This window comes from Botryllus schlosseri, chromosome 4 (genome assembly GCF_051294905.1).
Source record: "Botryllus schlosseri isolate E-star chromosome 4, Bs_hap1, whole genome shotgun sequence".
NCBI lineage: Eukaryota > Metazoa > Chordata > Ascidiacea > Stolidobranchia > Styelidae > Botryllus > Botryllus schlosseri.
In genome coordinates this window covers 20,696,663-20,714,352 of record NC_137239.1, presented here as the reverse complement: position 1 = coordinate 20,714,352, position 17,690 = coordinate 20,696,663, and the positions used below count along the sequence as shown (strand labels likewise).

General features: G+C 41.5%; 1 protein-coding gene across 1 annotated transcript; it reads right to left on the bottom strand.

Annotated features, from left to right (window-relative positions):
* Positions 1 to 8,578: 8,578 nt before the first annotated feature.
* On the bottom strand, positions 8,579 to 16,948 carry LOC145437355 (uncharacterized). The gene is made up of 6 exons (XM_080314563.1): positions 16,791 to 16,948; positions 16,502 to 16,601; positions 16,277 to 16,383; positions 16,071 to 16,208; positions 15,944 to 16,006; positions 8,579 to 8,950 (listed from the first exon to the last, which is right to left on the bottom strand). The coding sequence occupies exons 1-6, from the start codon at positions 16,851 to 16,853 to the stop codon at positions 8,795 to 8,797; spliced, it is 627 nt and encodes a 208-aa protein (XP_080170689.1). The 5' UTR covers positions 16,854 to 16,948; the 3' UTR covers positions 8,579 to 8,794.
* Positions 16,949 to 17,690: the final 742 nt, after the last annotated feature.

The following is a 17,690-nucleotide window of genomic DNA, read 5'->3' as shown; positions in this document are numbered from 1 at the left end:
ATAATTTTTAGCGCACCATACATAGCAATAATATATCATATCTACACTAGGGCGCAGAACGCAAAGGCTAGTTGAGGTATCAAAAGTATGAAGGGTGTATACGGAGAGCATAGTTGTGAGTAATGAGCATTGGGCACTATAGTCGACTACAATACCCGTTGCTTCAGATGCAGCCTTAAGTTATGCAGTCTTTGGTTGAGTAAATAAGATGGCCTCATCATGATCTCACTGCAGCTTGGTCCTGCACAGTCATACGATCGAATCTCTTCATTGAGTAATTCTGTATTAGAACAAACTTGACTTGACTCACCATGGGTAATGTAATAGAGATTTGCATCGTTATCTATTTACCGAGGTCATACGCTGTGAGTCACTCATCATAGATTAGGTGGGCCTACACCAGGAAACAGAATTTTCGCGGAACACGCGATTGGGACATGGAATCTCGACTGATGTAATGTCGACTAAATATAACAAATCGAAATTTTGAGTTGAAATATGTGGAATTCAAGTTGTATAATTGTATACGCGTGAAGTGTCTGTTGGCTAATATGGGGACTATAGTGTATCCAGCAGTGCAACGGGTCAACGTCATCATACTATCATAACAAATGCTGCTCGTAACTTTCTTTGCAGCTGCCCGCATGTCGTTGTTTTCGCTTCGAGCATTTATATTAGGCTTACCATATTTTGGAAATCCAAAAAGAGGACACTTTTTCAGAAATTTGCAACTTGCAAAACCGGAGTAGAATTCTCAAAAAACGGTGAATTTTTCCCACTTTGCGATCGGTTGACTAAAAAAAAAAAAAGGTCATCACTTCTGCTCAGAACTCAAAATACCGTTTTTCTCTCCACATTGCCAGGTGGATGACTGAAAAAAAAAAAAGTCATCTTTTCGCTCAGAGCTAAATTCCCCGTTTTTCGCTCCGAAATACCCGCCGGAGCGTCACTTCTGTGCTAATTTACGGCATATCACTCGCAATTTGCTCTAAATCTGACCTACATTTTCAAAAAAGAGGACAAAATCTCAAAAAAGAGGACAAAATGGCGTCCTCCGAGGACACTTTCAAAAAAGTCAAAAAAGAGGACAAATCCTCTTAAAAGAGGACGTATGGTAAGCCTAATTTATATGCATGTTGGATATTTGGCCTACATGGGACTATGTCGTACGAATTGTAGCTCCAGAATATCTCGATGTCGGGGGATTCCGTGGAGATGTGAGATTCATCTTTCCAAAAATCAAACCTATCTCAATGCATTGGTCTTCCCGATGTCCTTTTTATCGCGGTACAAGATTTCATACTCGAACGTTCTTTCACAATTTGGCGATAAATACCAGATTCATCTTCGACGGTGACTATTTGGCAAATCGATGTTGCTGCAACCGTTTTGCTCGTCGGATTTTATACATACTTCTTGTTACGCTGTTGATAAACGCATGGCTTCTTCTCGACAAGCAGTAGCCCACAATCGAAAAGCGACCAAATTCCGTAAACAACCAAGTTCACGTTGTGTCTGAGCGTCGAGGGAGAGTTTGTTTGGTTTGAAATACAAAACGGAACAGGACGATTGCACCAGTACAACAAAACGAGCGACGCGGTTATCTCGTTCATGGATATCTCAGTTCTGGAAATCCTTGATCTGGTTGATCGATGTGATTTATTATAGAACTATTTCCACTCCCCTTGCTGCGACAAATACTCCTACAAGTGGTTGCCAAACTTTTTACGATCGCGGCCAATTTCCGATTTGAAAATGCTTCGTGACGCACCCCTAAATTTAACAAACTGATTACTAAAAAAGGTTGGCACCGTTGCGATCCCCAGGTTGATCGAACAGTTGAACACAACTCTCTTAAAACTAGTAAGCGGGCCCCCATAAGAATTCCAACCTCACACACGTTTAGTCGCGTGAGACGCTCTCCTTGTAATTCCTGTTGACGTTTTTATTTGGAAATTTCATAAAAATCCACATCTGACGAACAAAATTAGGAATATAGAAAGGAAAACTCCTTCACAGACTTTGCACATCGAACTGCAAGTGGATGTAGTTTAAAGTCGGTTCATTGAGTCAAAATTTCTGCCGGTCCGCCCAATATATTAGGCCTGCCATACGGTCTCTATATTATTGTGGAATGCCCACACTATAGCCTGTATACCAAAAAGGAAAGCAATATAGCTGATAGCGCCGGCACTTCCATTGTGTAAGTGTCGGAATTTCACAGTAAAATATTATTCATCTCGATAAGAACATCCGTTCACGGATTATATAAAAACGTTATATTGAGCCTCGGAATGCCTACCGCTAAATAGGAGTATAAATGACCAGGTCGTAATTCGTGACCTCTTATCTACGGGTGAAATAAGTTCGCGGTTAGTGATCCGAACTCTCTGCTTTGAATACAAAACTTGGAACACCAGTAGTGTAATATGTAGGACGAGGCGTATAGTGGGTTAGGATATGACCCACGGGTGAACTCGCCAGCAACAAAACAAAATAAGGTTTTGACTACATCACATGCCAATATGGCTTTATTGGGCTGACTTTGCTCAAGCACTTGTAAATAATTATTATCATCATCAATACTTATTCACGAAAACGCGCTGTGAACAAAAATCGTGTATTTCGTCGATTTTAACCATATCGTAGGATGTAAATCAGGTACATGGCATATTCTGATTCAAAATGTTGCTTTTGAACCCTTTCCAATGGACGTGAGAGCAACATTTTGGTACCAGAAAGTACCGATGACTTCATTTGTCATCTACGCTATGACGTAACTTTGTTTAATGCCATATTAAAAAACAGAACATTCTCACCGTAAAGTACGACATCATATATTAGCGCAGTGCGAAAATGCTTTTGATCGGACGAAGGGTTAATTGCGCTTGGTCTGATGCAGTCGAATGATTATAACAACATCGACCGGAACAATGTTTCGTCTATTAATAGTTTTCAGCAGTGTTGCCGAAACCCAATGTGCATGCCGCTGTAGATTATATTGCATTTTCCAAATTTTTCGGTTCACAGGTTTGCCTTCTTTTGCTGGTCATTTACTAGCTGGTCAAAAACGAAGTACTTCCACTTTTTGAAGTACTCAAGTAGGATTTGACTACTTGCAGTACTTGTTTATATGCGAAAGTAGGCAGTCAAAACATCAACGGTGCTGGAGCCTGGAGCAACATGATCCATTGATGCACGAAAGTATTTTTAGCTGCGCGCTGTCCCGTAAAAGATCATCGCTCTATCAAGGATGCCGGACATGCAGTGTGGAACAGTATCTCGCCTGGCCATCCGACAGTCGCCGAGCATGTCTACTGCCCAGCGTCCACATTCAAGTCGCAATACAAACAATTTCTACTGAATCAATACTAGTCAACCCTCTAGTTTACCGAACCACAACCTGGCATATCGATCTCGCCTTCCGATACATGCCACCTCTTTTTGTCGCATGTCCTATTATATTATCTTTTTTTTTACTTTTCATTATGTGTACAATGTACATGGATGCCTCCATTTTACGTCGCCTAGGCCACGTGGGTGTCTGATATCGAAGACTACTCCAAGTCGTTTCGACACCTTCCTATCCGTCATTGTATCGCGGTCTAGTGGTGTATTGAAATGAGGAAATTATTAACAACAAATTGAATTGAATATTACGTAATAATACCTGTGTGTACCAGTTAATTGCCGCGACTTGAGACTGATGTTGGATGTTGGCCTAAGTAGCTGGTTGCGTCGCGGCGAAACACCTAAATCACAACGGATTCTCGGTATAGCACGAATTTCAAATCCATTTAATTCATGTCAACGGGAACTCTCGGTATTCTGACTCACTTTAAGCACCGCCACGCCAATTTTAGTGACGGGGAAGTACCGTACTCGAGATTTTCGGACCTTGATCTGACTCATCGTCTTCTGTTTCATGCCACGACATTTTCAGCGCTTGTTTTTTAATGATATCTTCTGTTACTATTCATTCAGTTTCAGTGTGCAATGTTCATACAAGGTGGGTGTTTGATTCAAACACTACTCCAGATCGTTTCGACGCCTTTCTTTCTTTTCAGTTTATGACAATCACGTGGTGATTTGACCAGATGAAATTAAGAATTAAATGAACCAGAAACAGAATCAAATTTCACTCTAAAGAAATCGGGTTTTCTAACGGAGAAAGTCGCGGCAAAAAGAATTTCTCTAGCAGCGTTGCCGCTTGCATGACCTCAAAATGAGGCTGTAGGCTACACAGATTGAGGAAAGTGCTTCGTGGGAGTACCGCCGCTACTCAATTGCGCCAACGCTTTCGTGTGAGTGTTATCCAAGGCAGGCACCCATTTCATGTGATAAATCTGATTATCGCACATGCACAATTATGGCGTAACTCCCACGCTCTCCCCATGACGTCGTATGAATCCGCATTCCTGCATGAAAGGAATTTCGGGTTCTATGCGGTGGCTATTGGGTGAATAATTTCCTATCGCTATATGGGTTATTATCCACTAGACTTTGGTATAGGCCTACTATAACAATAATGTAATTTCGACACAGTTGTCTTCTTTCCAGCGGAATTTTAGAGGACACCACGGAAATCCATCATGGCTTAGTCCCAACGATGAATGCAGACTTCACCTGAATGGTAAACTCGGTTGCTTTTAACCTTCGTTCGACCGTAGCATTTTGTGATCGATTTACGTAGCCTAAGTATTCGTAGAGATAGAAGTCAGCTCGGGGCTTTTCGGGCTCGTTTGTTGATTTAGCAGAATTAAATGAGAACTTCGCGCATGAAATTCAAATACCTCAGCAAAGTTTCGAAATAATCTTGCAATCTTCGACTACTATAATACAGTATAGCAGCAGTTACAAATAATCGTCGCAAAAACTTCAGACATGAAATTTAAATTTTTCATGACACAAAAAGATTTATTGGATGTGAAATGCAATTCATGACGAAAATGTGAGAAAAATGAAAATATAATGTATGCATGACAATAGATGCAGAATTTGCGAGGAAAATCTGCAACGAAGTGATATGGTGATCAACTAGTCAACCGCAGTTGATGGAGTAGTTTGATCTAAAACGTGTAGTTTGAAAAGGTAACATTGAATATAACATGTCGAATGGATATGACTTGTGTTATTGTGTTCGTTCGTGTGTTAAATGTTGAGATACCTTTTTGATTTGTCGTTGTTTGAACTGAACAGTCATGCTCAAACGTTATGCGGGACTTTTCGCAATTGCAGAAGATGTTACAGGTAGAGGCAGCATATACTACCCTCATTGCAACGATATTTTAAAAACTCCCTTATATATATCGTATTGAAACGGCTAAGGTTCCACGTGAAAGCTACTTCCTCATTGCGATTGATGCTAGTCGACGGTGACGCAACTATATGCAGCTCATACAAGGAAACGCGTGGCACTAAATATCCAACCACCTTCACCTTCAGGACAAAATACAAAGACATTCTTTCGAATGACATGAGTACTATCCTCGCTCGACATCACCCGACCACGCTATATCATATCATATCGATTTTGCCTATCCAAGTATATGCATACCAACACTTGCCACTTCATTGTTCCTTTTTTATGTCATCATCTTTTTATTCCGCGTGTATGCCTTACTTACAGGTTCATTGTTTTTATCTGCAGCCTGCACGCCAAGGATGGTTGATTGAAAATATTTCGAGGTCGTTTCTCGAAACCATCTTTTTGTCATTTCATTGAAATGCTTGTGCCATCTTGTATCAGTAAAAACGATAATAAATAATGAAATGATGATGATGGACAGCCTGGAATTGGTATATTATTTTTAGCTCAGCTGTGCCGTAAAAGTTCAACTGTATGTTGCGACAATTTTCGAAGTTCGCTCATGAGGGCGATATGTGTGGTATGGGAGGATTAAAACTCATTCACAAATACGCAGTCCGTATCCGAAAGGTTCATTGCAAAATTAGGAAAATATATTGATTGCATGAAACAGATCCAGGGTTCAAGAGGCTATTAGCGGGATTAGCGCAAGTGTATTGAATTTCGATTGATCTTGAATGCATTATTGCCCAGTCACATGCGATAGTAGGCTATTGTTAGTGTGCTGGGATTTAGACGGACATAATATCAACCAAATACCTTTAATCCTACATTCGTATACAGAATATTTAATTGGCAATAATAGATCTTCCTACTTCAGAGATGTTTCCGTGTATCGTAGTCTACTGGCGAATACATGGACTCGAAGGCAGCACCGACATACAACCACAAGCTACAATCTCAGAGAAACCGATGCGTGCGGCACACGCAAGACACGTCTTGAAACTGTAGACGCAGCTCAATGTAGGGGAATCGCGTTTAGTATTATTGACCGACCCAGCCGAAACAATAGATCTTATTCATGTGTCTGTCGCGGCATAACATATACTACCCGAAACTTCCCAAGTCTCATGGGAATAATACCAGATATTCCCTCTGCGATTATTTTGATGAGAATATATGCGCCATACGCATTACGCAAGTTCGATTTCTGGTTCCGTTTATTTGAAAAGATCGTGCGGTTTTAACTGCATTGGGCATAGGCGTATAGCCTCACGTGCTTTCTGTAAATGTAATTGACATTAAGGAGGCGACAGGCGAGTTCTAAACATGCATTTTGCCGCTACAAATAGGCCTATGTACCGCAACCATGTATCATAGCACTGCGTTCCTGGTCAGACTTTGACAGCTAGATAATTCTAGTCGTCTGGCGAAATGCCGGTGATCTAACTGGAGAAATATTTCTATTCTCTAACATCAATCGATCTATCGATATTCTGGTTTTCCTGAAATGCTACAGCAGAACTGCATGTGTATAGTGCCAGGCAGAGGTGGTCAGTAACGAAGTACTTCTACTTTTTAGAAGTACTCAAGTAGTTTTCCTCTACTTCTGGTACTTACTCAAGTAGATCTGATTTTCTCTACTTCTACTTCGTAATATTTTGTGATCTACTTACTTACTTTTCGCTATTTTCAGTTTGTCAAGTAGAAGTAGTTTAATCCCCCAATACGAAAGACAGCCTGAGGAATTTCGGGGCTGTTTTCGCGGAGTATCAACATTTAATATTCATAATAGTCAAGGAATACCCAGAGTTTTTGTTGCGCTTCGCGCACAGTAGGTATGGAGTGACAAAAATGTTTTCACGAAAGTATCAGTGAATATATCATTTAGGTACCGGATTGCTCGGTTCCGCTCACACCGCATTGTCGCCCATATTAAATATTACATTATAGTAAATATGGCCCAGCATAATATTTGAAACTACCGTTTCGCAATCTAGCAATTACCTATCATATCGTAATCCAGAAGCCCATTACGTATGCACGCATCTTGCTAATCTGGAAAATCCAGCTATTTTTAACGTTACACCTGCTTTAGCAGATCACCATTGAAGCTTTATGGACAACAGACACGAGTACAGTTTCCACTTTTTAGAAGTGGTATTTGTACTTCCTTTTCAATTGCGAGTATCATACTTTGAGTTCTAATTACTTTCAGTTCTTTTGTTTGCAGAACATACATGATGAAGCATAAAAGCAAGTGTAGCAATGCCTATATTTTCCGAAAATAAAGCTACACTAAACATAACTTTTATGATCCACAATATTTGTTATTAACGTATACTAATCGAGCAAAGTGATGAAACCGTATCCGATACAACTTCTACGTATTGCTCTTCGCCTAAACTTGGGTCCTTTTAATACGGGGTAGTACCCCATGCCATGCTATTCTCTAAAACGGGGTCTTCTAGTAAACAAAGGGTTAGTATCGCATTTCATATCAATACTATAGTTTGCATCCAATGATGCGAAAAAATGCTTATTCTGTCGAAAATTGATACCTTCCGGGATGCATCAATACGAATCAAGCTCTCAGCACCTTCCGCATAGCTCGATTCGCAGCTTTTGACGGCCCATGCGAACGAATTAAGACTGTATTTAAAACTACTTACTTACTTGAGTAGATTTAAAGTCAATCAATTCTACTTCTACTTCAAGTAGTTTTAGGTGGCCAATTGAAGAAGTACTTCTACTCGTACTTGAGTAGATTTTTTCATGGCTACTTCTACTTGAGTAGTTTTCTTGACTACTTTGACCACCTCTGGTGCCAGGCGAGCCCAGCTTGGATCACAGATATTCGCCATTCTGTCGCGTATGAGAATAAAGTGCTATAACAGAGCAGGGATATCCCTGAAACAGAGGTACTCAAATAGTCATCTTTGGTAGCCCTTGAGAATTGTATGGTGTGAAATGAGACAATAAGCTTGGTGCACAGACATTTGTCATTCTAATTCTTATGAGAATTAAGTGCCAGAAGAGGTGGACAAGTAATCTTCGTTGGTACTGAGGTAAAAGTAACGTAATAATCCCTACTGATAGTACAAGCAGAAGCAGCGATTTCCAAGTGAATGAAAAGTAAGCATTGTAGGCCTATTTTAGCCAGAAAACTTATGTATAAGTAGAATTAGTATGCCTACAACATCATAACTACCAGAGTACCCCGAAAAGGTAGTACTTCGTTACTGACACCCCTGAATACAAATACAGATATGCGGTGACAAGTCCTTTATTGAAGAAGAAGAAATGAATACGGGTATGGCGTGCATTATAAAGGCTGAATACAAACACGTCCCGTAAAAACAAACGAACAGATAAGGAATAGGTCATAACAAACTGCTGAAATTCACAAAAATGCTAAACACTAGTCCATTATCCACTGTACAGTTGTATGTATTATTGTATTTACATCCTGTTTCCGCGCACAGATCAAAAAACGCCGGCAGATTTGACGGCGTACCCGTACGACGGAGCTTCCTGAGCAGGCGGCACTTCCATCGCGATCAAAGGTGCGCTGATGTATTCGTTGCTGGTGCCCGTCATCAGTCGGTGGCAGTGAGTGCTAACCACGCAGATGGGTGTGATCTACAAACACAAAAGGCATTAGGCACATTGCATTGAAACAACCGATCACGCAGCTATCAATAGGTGTTTCGTACCAGGAAGCGCATGAAGTCATATCAATAACTCAACATAGCATGCAGTTGATCATTGGACAGCAAGTGCGACCTTTTCAATGCCGCATGGAGTCATTAAAAGTAAAGTTTGTATGTAAAACCTCCCGCTATTTCGGACATAGGTTCGTAGTTCCTATAGTTAGGTTCATGACGAAATGAACACTGAACAGCACCTTTTTTCGACACAACTGAGGGATTATGGTGAAACAACGACGACCCACACAGTAGCAGTCGACAACGAACTCGTATGAAGCCGTCATACTTCACTTCACGTCATCTTTTAGGTAGCGCAAACATGCGGGCGGGCCCACCGAAGCATTGATTTCGTGTATTAGCCTTCAGTTTGCGTTGTTAGCTTTTCCATAAATGATTTTCAGCCCGTTTAAATATCTTGCTTTGAATTGCTCAAATGAAAATACCATTTCAGCTCTTGCTGCATGACTTGGTGCAGAATCGAAATACTCTGCCATATAACTAACTGAAGATATAAATCTTGTGCGTTTTAAGCGATCAATGACAATACTGTAGTATAGCGCAGCTGCAATTCATTTATTACGCAACAGTGCAGTACCTTCAATGCTTCTACGCACGGTCATGAAACGAACAATTAATTTCCCGCTTAACTCGGACAAAAGTCAGCGGAACCCAAGTGTTCGAATTAAGCGGAGTCGACTATATTTATATCGGGGTTCGTCATGATAGTTTTAGCGCAGTGGATTCTTAACCAGGGGTCAATGGACTCCGTGGGGCTACGAAGCACCAAAGCATGGGATTACGAGACGCAGTGCGAAATTATAGTCTATATTATGGCCCACAATAAGTAGATCATTTTTTTGAGCAAACTTATTCAACTTGATAATTTCCTTCGCGCATGGCGCGATTTTGTGTCAGGGGATCTGTTCCTTTCGAACGAGATACCATCCCTTCCGAAAGAATAATAGTAGGATAATAACAAAAATATAAAACATGAGTTACTGAAATGAGTCCAGCCTTCCTGGCAATTATGAGAGAGTAGTCGCTTCAAGCCGTTGGGATGTGAAACCTGTTGGTGCGGGAGTACCAGACACCGTCATTTCGGTGATACAGAACTAACCCAACACCCAATGGTTCTATACCAATACCGAGAAAACCATTACCGGGAATGGACATTACCGAGAATGCCATTACCGAGAATGGACATTACCGAGAACGGACATTACCGAGAATGGTCATTACCGAGAATGGACACCACCGAGAATGGACATTACCGAGAATGGCTAATGTCAAGAATATAGCTTACTGGGACTGACGTTGCCGAGAAATTTATACCTGAGCATCGATACCGAATGTGGCAACGCCGTGACGCACTCACACGACCTGTGCATATGCATAACATGTCTGCATTGCATATATTGCATTCTCGGTAATGTCCATTCTCGGTGGTGTCCATTCTCGGTGGTGTCCATTCTCGGTAATGTTCATTCTCGGTGGTGTCCATTCTCGGTAATGGTATTCTCGGTAATGGTTTTCTCGGTATTGTCCGGACACCACACCCAATACCCAATACGTTTCGGAGCACCTGCGACGCCGTAAACTACATCGACTACGAGATCGGCGGCGATAAAACCTTGGGCGATGACTACGATATTGATAATTATAAATAAATGCGAATTTGAGATCACGTGCGTCTCAGGAGAGTAGTTTCTCTTCGAGTTTTGTCAGGTGCGTGCGAGTCATACCAATATCATTTGAGTAGCGACTATCTTATATTCTTATCGGACGTCAGGAAATATGAACATGCGTCAATGAAGTAATTATTAACGCTGGACGGGATATGCCTGAACATGGCTTTTACGATTAATAAGATGAAGTACATTTTTTGAAGATACCACTACCAGCACTACAGCAACTCTACCGGTAAATCTGATAACGTGTGGCGACATAGGATGGAAAATTTACAGGAATGTAACGAGTACCATCATTATTAACACAACATTCATTAATAACTTCAAAACTTTCACGATTCGCGCGGCTAAGACAACGAAGGTGTGGCAGGCTGATTGAAATATAAGAACAAGTCTTGCATTCGCGAATAGCGTAATCAATCATGGGCTTTATTTGCTACGCAAAGACTGTTTGTCTGTTTGTGAACCGCGTGTGTAGACGGTAAATAGTCATGAAATGATCCAAGATGGTCCGAGACGTGGCTCCCAGAAGCTGTGTTGAAAACCTTCCGGGGGTAAACCCGGCGTTCATGGGTTGCCTGACAAATACTCTCATATCCTGGATAAGGGGTACGAGATAATATTATGAAAGCAAGAGGGGTATACGAGTGATAAAAACGTTAAGAACCACTGATTTAGAGGTTCGCGTTCGCAAGTGAAATTGCCATACCCATGAACATTTTGTGAAATACTAGCATTTTTCAGTAATCTGAACATTCATAATCAATATTCCACGCATTTCAACTTCATGTCATTCGCAGTACCACGAATACAGTTAATTTAGCGCAAGACTAAGAGGAAGCTTGTGACGTCATCCATTATGCTGATTTTCGAAAATGTTACCAAACAAATCAAGCTGTTTTAGCTAGTTATCACAAAACGAGTCATTTTCGTCACTGCTACGTGATTAACGACTAGAACTATATTGCCGTGCGGTCGCTGAGTAATATATGTCTCAGACGCGGAAGTGGGTCAGCGGTGCGAAATATTTCAGAGACCCGAAGCCTCTGAGAATCCCTACAATACTTGGTGCCAATGCCGGGCGCTTACTGGTACAAAGCGACCTTAGAGCTATTAGAATTTTGTCAAGGAGTCGTTAGAACAGCTTGCGACACGACATTTCATTGAAGTCGCGTCGTTATGGGTGATATCTTACGAATTAAACAAAATGCACCGTGATTGCTGCGTACTGCTTCAGCAATATTTATACTGACAAGACCGTGAACAGAAATGCAAAGGCGCTTCCTAATATCGAACCAAAATTCCCAAGAATTCAATCCGGTTCTTTCGATGAGGGGATGCAATAATATAAAACTGTCAATATAATTTCTAAATAAACATACTGGAAGACATATTTACGCACATTTGTTTGGAATAATAGCGTAGCAAAGCCACAGGCTCGCGTTTACAGCTGCCAGCGGGCGGAAGACGCGTTTGCCTTCTAAAGCTCAACTTTAGCATTGTGACGTCAATCGATCCGCGACGTCATGTTAGTGGTGAAAAAATGTAATTCCCATAATTTGCATAATGCCTTAATGCCTACCAAGCCCACGTATGTACACAATGTGCAGTAGACGAAATATTCGTTACAATACTATGTCAACATTAGGCGAAATCAGTGACGTGCGGTCCAATGAGGCAGGTGAGGCACTGCCTCACCCATCGTCAGGGCGAATAAGTGAAAATTGTGAAAACCCTCCATGAGTCGATGATTATTGATATTTTACATCGATGTTCATAAATAACTAAATTTTAACATTTTTTCACACAAAATCATCGATTTGCATAATTATTATTCAAAAATACAGCGTGAAAGGAGAGTTGCGGCACAGGTGAGGCACGGTCGGGTCGTCCTCACCTGCGACATTGCAATTCATCATAAATAGCTCGGAATTCATAGCAATTGGTATTAATTGAATGATCTCGTCACACTGATTCCGAAAATCCAAATATTAACAGTGTCAGACCACCGGAACCCCTTCAAAATCACCAAGGAAGGTGACATTCGGCTTTATTACAAACAATTCCATCGCATAGAAACAGTGGCCAGGTGAGGCACAAACGAATTTGCCTCATGCACTATTCGCTAACAATTGGACAATCGCAGCACAGTGAAACACGTTATCGATTTCGGAATACAACAGTCTTGTAGGAATTATATAGTAGCGACGGCCAATACGTAATGCGGAGCAAATGCATTCCCTTACTTATGTAGCTGTTATTTATTTTCCGTTAAATTATGGTATGTGATAGCTACTTGCATAGGCTGCATTGTCGTTGCTTTATGCTTCGAAAAATTTATACCGGTACTTGAAGAGATAGCAATTATTATCCGTCTAAACTTGCCCATTTAGCAGTGGCGGCTCGTGACAATATCGGGTGGTGGGGCAAGGGCTGCGAGCGACTTTTATCAACATGACGTCACAATGGCGTTTTCCAACGTAAAAAAGTAACTTTAATATGATGGTCTCATGAATTTCCCGACAACAGTGATTTTAACGTAGGTGCCGCGAGAGGTTTGCCGGTGAGCCGTGACTTGAAGTGTGGTAACAAATGTTTTATTCGTTTTTTTTTAATCAAAGGATTATTTTACATAATGTACGTGAACTAAGAATCGTCCCTATGCCACGAATCAATTTTCAGGTCATCCTTAGTAGCATGCGTTATGATTTCATGGTAGAGTTAGAGATTACGCAAATCGATAGGCCGTCCGAAAGTGTTTCGTACACGATCCTGGTGTGTTACGACCACTGAGCTGGTGGTTACGAGTTACGACCAGGTGATAGGCAACCAAAGCGGAGGTACCCGGCGTACGATTGGATCAATGAACTGGACAATTTCTATCATCATCATCATTGCTTTATTAGCAATTTTATCAGTTCAATACACCACAAAAATGCGATACAATGAAAAGACAGGAATATGTCGAAGCGACAAGGAGTAGTCTTCTAGACCTTTAATTTTCGCTCTAAAGGCAACTGCGTAAACTAGCCTACGTACGGAGCAAAGATTCAATACGATTCATGTTCGCACTTGACTTGACCAGACTAATTCCAATGACTAGAACTCGAGAGATTGCGTAAGCCTATCTGCAAAGGTCAACGACTTCGGACACATACGCAATTGTTATCTCATAGATTGGGCCTGTCATATTGAATCCAGAACATCAATTTGAATGGTCTTTGAAGAACTAAGGACAGCAGCCTCGGAACTTCGGTCTCGGAACAACATAGTACATTTTGGCCTTGAAACTGGAGATTGTGACGCAACACATACGGCTTACTGTCTGCTGCCAAATCGCCGTTGGAAAATATATTAATCAATAAATACATGAATGAAAGCCGTAAACTTAGCATACTGTTACATGGAATCATCGAGAAGTAGCATTCGCAATCTCATCACCCATTCCGGCATGGTACACTGTCAGAATCAATACAAACAGACGAACACCGAACTTCGAGTAAAATAGATCGAGGAATAGGCTGATCGAATGATCAGCTGTTAGCCGACATCGAAAATGAAATAGCTATCGCATTTGACAGGGGATTGTAAGCAAATGGTTTGAAGGCCACAATTTCACAGTGAAATGCACATTGGCGAACATAAAATTATGTGAATATTTGAATGCAAACCGAGAATCTTAGTTAGCTGTTTCATGCGATCATCGAGATATACCATTGGAAATATCATCACCGATCTCGTTATGGAACGCAGACTAGATTAGCACAGACAGACACCGGCTTTTCCGTGAGATCCGCAATGATGTAGGTAGGTTAAGTATCAGATCAGCGCGCATCTCTACCATACTCGACCTCGAAAACGAAATAACTGCCTCAATCATTGAGCGTCAACTTTAAGACTTGGCACCGCGTTCGATACTAAAATCAAGACATACCGTGCAAAAGCTCATGACAGATCTAGGTATGGAACATCGTTAAAATCAATAGAGACCAATAACGGCTTTTGCGTAAATCTGTTAGCGATAAATGAAGAGTCAGCTCTCACTCGACTTTGGAAACGAAATTACCACCCACATAGTTCAGTGACAAACTTAAAACTTATTATAGCGGTCGATACTAACATTAAGACTTACTGTGCCAAATATCATGACCGATCTCGGTATGGAACATCGTCAAAATCAATGGAGACCAATACCGGCTTTTGAGTAAAATCTGTTTGCTGTACAATGTACATGATATATCAGCACACGCTGAACTTCGGAAACGAAATTACCACCCTTATCTTTGAGTAGCAAGCCTGAAACTTGGAGCAGTGCTAAATACTACCTTCACGACATATCGTACCAAGTTTCAAGAATTATCATGGTGCGAAACACCGTCAAAATCGACATATACCAGCAAAGGTCGAGTCAACGCATATCACGGTAACCGAGTTCAGATATAGATACGATTGTTACATCACACCTTAAGGGCGACAGGCATAGTTGCCCCACTTGCTCGGCCATTTTACGAATAGGAGAGAGTAAATCACCGTTTCTTTATTGTGCGCGGCTTTGAGAGAATAGATAGTGAAAGCTTGTTATGAGCGCTACCGGGGCAAGCCCCGGCTAGGCATTCACGAAGCGAAAACACAGAAGAGAATTCGATTTTCGCAGAGACTTCGCTATGTATGGGCATTTGTTAGCGAAAGCACAAGAATAATGCGGGTTTCGCCGTGATCTCGGTATATACTGATTGCTGTGCGTCTATAAATGGTTAAATTGTTATTGAACAGAATTTTAGGTGGGGCAATGCCCCAGTTGCCCTATAGGACGAGCCGCCACTGCCATTTAGCACAATAGCGACCAGTCCTACAAGTATTGTATAATGTGGAATTGCAACGGCTAACAGTGTGCAAAGAAAATGCTCCGAAAATACCCGCTAGTGTTGTTATTCACATTTTGGATCCCTTTATCAGGTAGGCTACTTTACGTGCGTGTGTGTGTATGTGTGTGTGTGGGGGGGGGTCCGTGCCGCACCAGTCACGAACCTCACCACACGTCACTGGGCGAAATGGATGCGATATGGAGTGAACAGAAAATATATATACAGCACACGGCAGACTGTATCCCGCGTACTGTATGATCAATTAGCCATTCACATTTTCACAGGGCGCACATTTTCAGCATAAGCAAATACAGGATTACGAGTCATTGAATAGCTGAATAATCTATACGTGATAACAAACGCGATACTCACAAATACCCAGTACGACAGCAACACCATTAAGACCACAATCCCCTTGACAACCTCGTTCATTTCCTGGAAACGAGAATACTTGCACTCTTTCGCAGCAATCTCGAACCAAATCAAGTTAAATACGTACCAGCGGATAGTTTTCCATATACATCGCATGTTCATCCATCATGCGAAGCGCGTGAAAAGTGAAAAACGAACAGCCGACAACCAGCAGGGCCAGGATGCTCTTAACCACCAAATACGGGACCAATAGTCCGCCGCGCTCCTGTTACGAAAATATGATTTCGTCAAGCCGGCTAGCTCATGCGGAACCACGCCTCTACAATTCAGTACCTTATGTATCCCTATAATACACAGCAGAGACAGTGCAGCGACGAACAATGATCCAAAGCAAAGGAAACATATCATCCCGTACATCGTACTTCCGTACTGCATCGCCTCTGAAAAATTCGTACGCAAATTTTTCGCGATGCGTATCATTACAGATTTTACATCTGTAACTAAGATATGCAAGCAGAATCGACTGTTACTACACATAATTTAAACGCTGGTACTCACGGCTCATCGCGCTGTTTGGTTCGACAGGTACCAAGCCGCCAAATAACCGAGGGTGACACACGAATGGGATGAACATCAGAAAGACAGCGCCAAACATCAGCTGTAAAGAGTATTGGTGTTGAAAGAGAAACCGTCCATTAGCAACCAAATAATAGTAGGCTTCGTTTCCATCAAAATTAACAAAATATTTTTTTCATCATCATCATCATCATCATTTTGTTGGCTACAATAGTGGCGAGGCGCACCGCAGTATTGAGGACAGCAGAGGATCCTTTTATCAAACACTTACCAGCGTAGTGTAAGCACTGGCGATAGCCCACGGCCTAGTATTGAAACTCTTCGGGCAGCACATCTTCGCGGTAGGTGCGGGTGTAAGACTATATATTTCAAGCTATAACTGGTCTACAAATGTCAGAAACATTACGCATCGTGCAATGAAAATCGAACGGCCTTCAGGCACGGTGCACTGTGTTAGTACAGTAAATGTAGCGCGATTACCGCCGACCATTTATCTATCTGTTGATCAGGTATCAGCGATTTGCTGAAGTGCGCCGTCTGGGCTTGGACTTTGATTCCTGCTGCGGAGACCTGATAAGAACACCTTGCGCTATATGAGAATATCGGAATAATCATGTCAGACTATAGATTACAGCCCGACCAATATTGGAGTTTTGAACCGATACCGATGAAACCGATATTTAACACCTTCGCCGATAACACCGATATATTCAGCCGATATTCGAATAAAGTGGAATCTACCTCAAAAGGCGCATTTTCAAAACTTCAGAGAAATTATTTCAACAGCTTTACAGCCATTGTCATACGGAAACATGAAATATACTAGAAAGGCTGCACCAGGACATCTTGAAAGCATAAGCTATATGAAATACAGCAATATTCCCAGTCAAGCGGTCGAAGATTAAAGTTTTCTGACTTGCTACACCATGTCGCGACGTCACGAAAACTGCTGATATTTTTTAACCTCCAATGGCCGATGCCGGTAATTCTTTCAAAGTGTGATATCGACTAGATATTATCGGTGAACCGATAACAATCGGTCTGGCTCTACTATAGATTACTAACAATCGGTTACTAATCTATACACAAACGCTCATCGCGTAGTGGCGAGATAGCGTATTGGTCTGCTCCACAGCCACAACACGCAATGGGTTGCGTGTTCGAATATGAC

What these genes read in the sequence shown, in the direction of transcription:
- LOC145437355 (XM_080314563.1), bottom strand. Translation starts at nt 16,853, where the DNA reads ATGTGCTGCCCGAAGAGTTTCAATACTAGGCCGTGGGCTATCGCCAGT. An exon ending in CCAGTGCTTACACTACGCTG is followed by an intron (nt 16,602 to 16,790) that starts GTAAGTGTTTGA and finishes TACTCTTTACAG; the next exon opens with CTGATGTTTGGCGCTGTCTT. An exon ending in ATATGGAAAACTATCCGCTG is followed by an intron (nt 16,007 to 16,070) that starts GTACGTATTTAA and finishes TCTCGTTTCCAG; the next exon opens with GAAATGAACGAGGTTGTCAA.